At 61.9% G+C, this 2,123-nt stretch overlaps 1 protein-coding gene across 1 annotated transcript; it reads left to right on the forward strand.

The window, feature by feature from the left end:
• Positions 1-14: 14 nt before the first annotated feature.
• On the forward strand, positions 15-1,897 carry AFMID (arylformamidase; the record flags this gene model as incomplete). Its single annotated transcript, XM_010019204.1, has 8 exons — positions 15-58; positions 204-289; positions 366-438; positions 752-849; positions 1,105-1,183; positions 1,270-1,408; positions 1,587-1,691; positions 1,868-1,897. Coding segments are annotated over 8 exons (654 nt in total), but the record flags the coding sequence as incomplete, so codon positions are not given.
• Between the last annotated feature and the right edge of the window lie 226 nt (positions 1,898-2,123).

Raw genomic sequence — 2,123 nt, forward strand, 5'->3', positions numbered from 1 at the left:
GCTGTGCAGCCTTCCCTGTCCTGGTCTACATCCATGGTGGATACTGGCAGTGCCTGAGGTGAGGCATCCCTTGGGATCGGAGTCCCTGGCCCCACCGTTACCACCTCCCTTCTCATGACACTGGGCTGCTTCTTCGTACACTGGGTCTGGCCGGCCCTGGAGACCCCGGCTCCAACAGCCTGGCCACCTTCTGTTTCCCCCAGTAAAGACGAGTCAGGGTTTGCAGCCCCCCCACTGGTGTCACAGGGTGTGGGGCTGGTGGCTGTGGGCTACGACATTGCGCCCAAAGGTAGGTGCTGGCTGGGAGAAGGGCCGGCGGCTGCCCCCACTGGCCCGCCGCCCTCCCAACACTCTGCTCTGCCCAGGCCACATGGACTCCATCGTGCTGCAGGTGCGCCGCAGCATCGCCTTCCTGGTGGAGCGCTACCCTGGGATCAGGTGAGCCACAGGCTGCCCCTGGCGTCCCTCTGCCCCACCGGCATGCTGCCATCGGGTCTTCGAGGCAAACTGTGCCCATGTTGGTCCCTGGGTGGTTTAGTGTGGGGGGAGGCAGCTGAGCCCTGAGCTGTGATGGGGCTTTGACAGCTCAGTTCGAGCACTGGGCAGTGCCCGTGGCCATGTTCCCGTGTCACCGTGTGAGGTGTCAGCTGATGGAGCAGGAAATGTGTTTGGGTTGTGGCACTTGTAGAGGGAGCAGGGTGCCTCCAGACACCATCGCTCCCTGCACTGACTTATGGCTCCCTCTCTGCAGAGGCATTTACCTGTGTGGACACTCGGCGGGGGCTCACTTGGCAGCCATGGTGTTGTCCACAGACTGGACGGAATATGGGGTGGTGCCGGATATCAAAGGTAGCAGCACCGTGTCCAGGCACAGGAGCTCAAGAGGAGCTGGTGTCTGCACCGGGGATGAGGTGTCTCTGCTACCCATATGGGGCTGTAGAGCTGAGGGAAACAAGTTGCCCAAGCTGATGGCAGCCAGGAGGTGCTGGGAGTGTGGAACTTGTCTCCTGGACAAGCTGCCCCTGTGCCCACCAGCCACTCTCAGAGGTTTGGGATGTGACAAGGGCACAAGAAGAGTGCTCTCACAACCCTCCTCTGCCTCAGGAGCTGTGCTGGTGAGTGGCGTCTACGACCTTGAGCCCATCCTGCACACCTATGTGAACGATGCACTGAACATGAGCCGGTGAGCAGGGCTGTGCCCTCTGCCTGCCCGGGGCACTTGTCCCAGGACACGGGGCTGCAGCCGCTGCCACCGCGGTGTCTCCTCAGGGAGGTGGCCCAGCGGAACAGCCCGATGCTGCACATCACCCCGGAGGCGCCTGCAGCCGCAGCCTGCTGCGAGGTCCTGTTGGCCGTGGCCCAGCACGACTCCCCGGAGTTCCGCCGGCAGTCGCAGGAATACGTCCTGGTGAGCGCTGGCAGCAGCCAGGACCCACCGGGCTGGGAGGAAGGGCTCAGGTGCTGTGTCAGAGCAGCGTTCCTGCTGCTGTTGAAGATGACAGTGGCTCAGGGCGGATGCTTGTCCTTGCTGAGCCGTGGTTCCAGCTGCGGATGGGGGTCGGGGGCCTCCTGCCAGAAAAAAAAAGGCCCTGCGTGCAGCTGGCTGGTCCGTGTCCATGCTGGATCTTGCCGGTATGGATCACTTTGACATTGTTGAGAAGTTGTCTGAGGACAGCTACATCCTCACTCAGGTAGGGGAGAGCCCCAGTCCTCCCTCTACTTCGGGCACAGCTGAGATCTGCAGCCCAGGGGGGCTGTGCTGAGGGGAGATGTCCCTGTGTATGGGTGTTGGGGCTGCAGCTTCAGGGCTTCAGGAGCAGAGAAGTAGGGTCAGGCATTGCTCACAGGGCTCCGCTCCTTGTCCCAGGTGATTCTGAACATGATTTTGAGAGCCTGATGGCATGGAGGGAGCTAACAGAGATGGGAGCCACAGCCCTGCACACACCCAGCCCTGCTGTCCTCACTGCGGCTGATGCCTGGAGCTGGGCAGGGAGCTGAAGCAAGGGAGCACCAGTTACCACTGAGGACAGCATTCTTTGCTGGGGTGTTTCTGCCCATCTGGAGTGCATGGGGCTGGCAGACCCGGAGGGCTCTGTCTGGACTGACAGGTGATGATGTTTGTT

Source organism: Nestor notabilis, unplaced genomic scaffold (genome assembly GCF_000696875.1).
Source record: "Nestor notabilis isolate BGI_N333 unplaced genomic scaffold, ASM69687v1 scaffold26007, whole genome shotgun sequence".
Lineage (NCBI taxonomy): Eukaryota > Metazoa > Chordata > Aves > Psittaciformes > Psittacidae > Nestor > Nestor notabilis.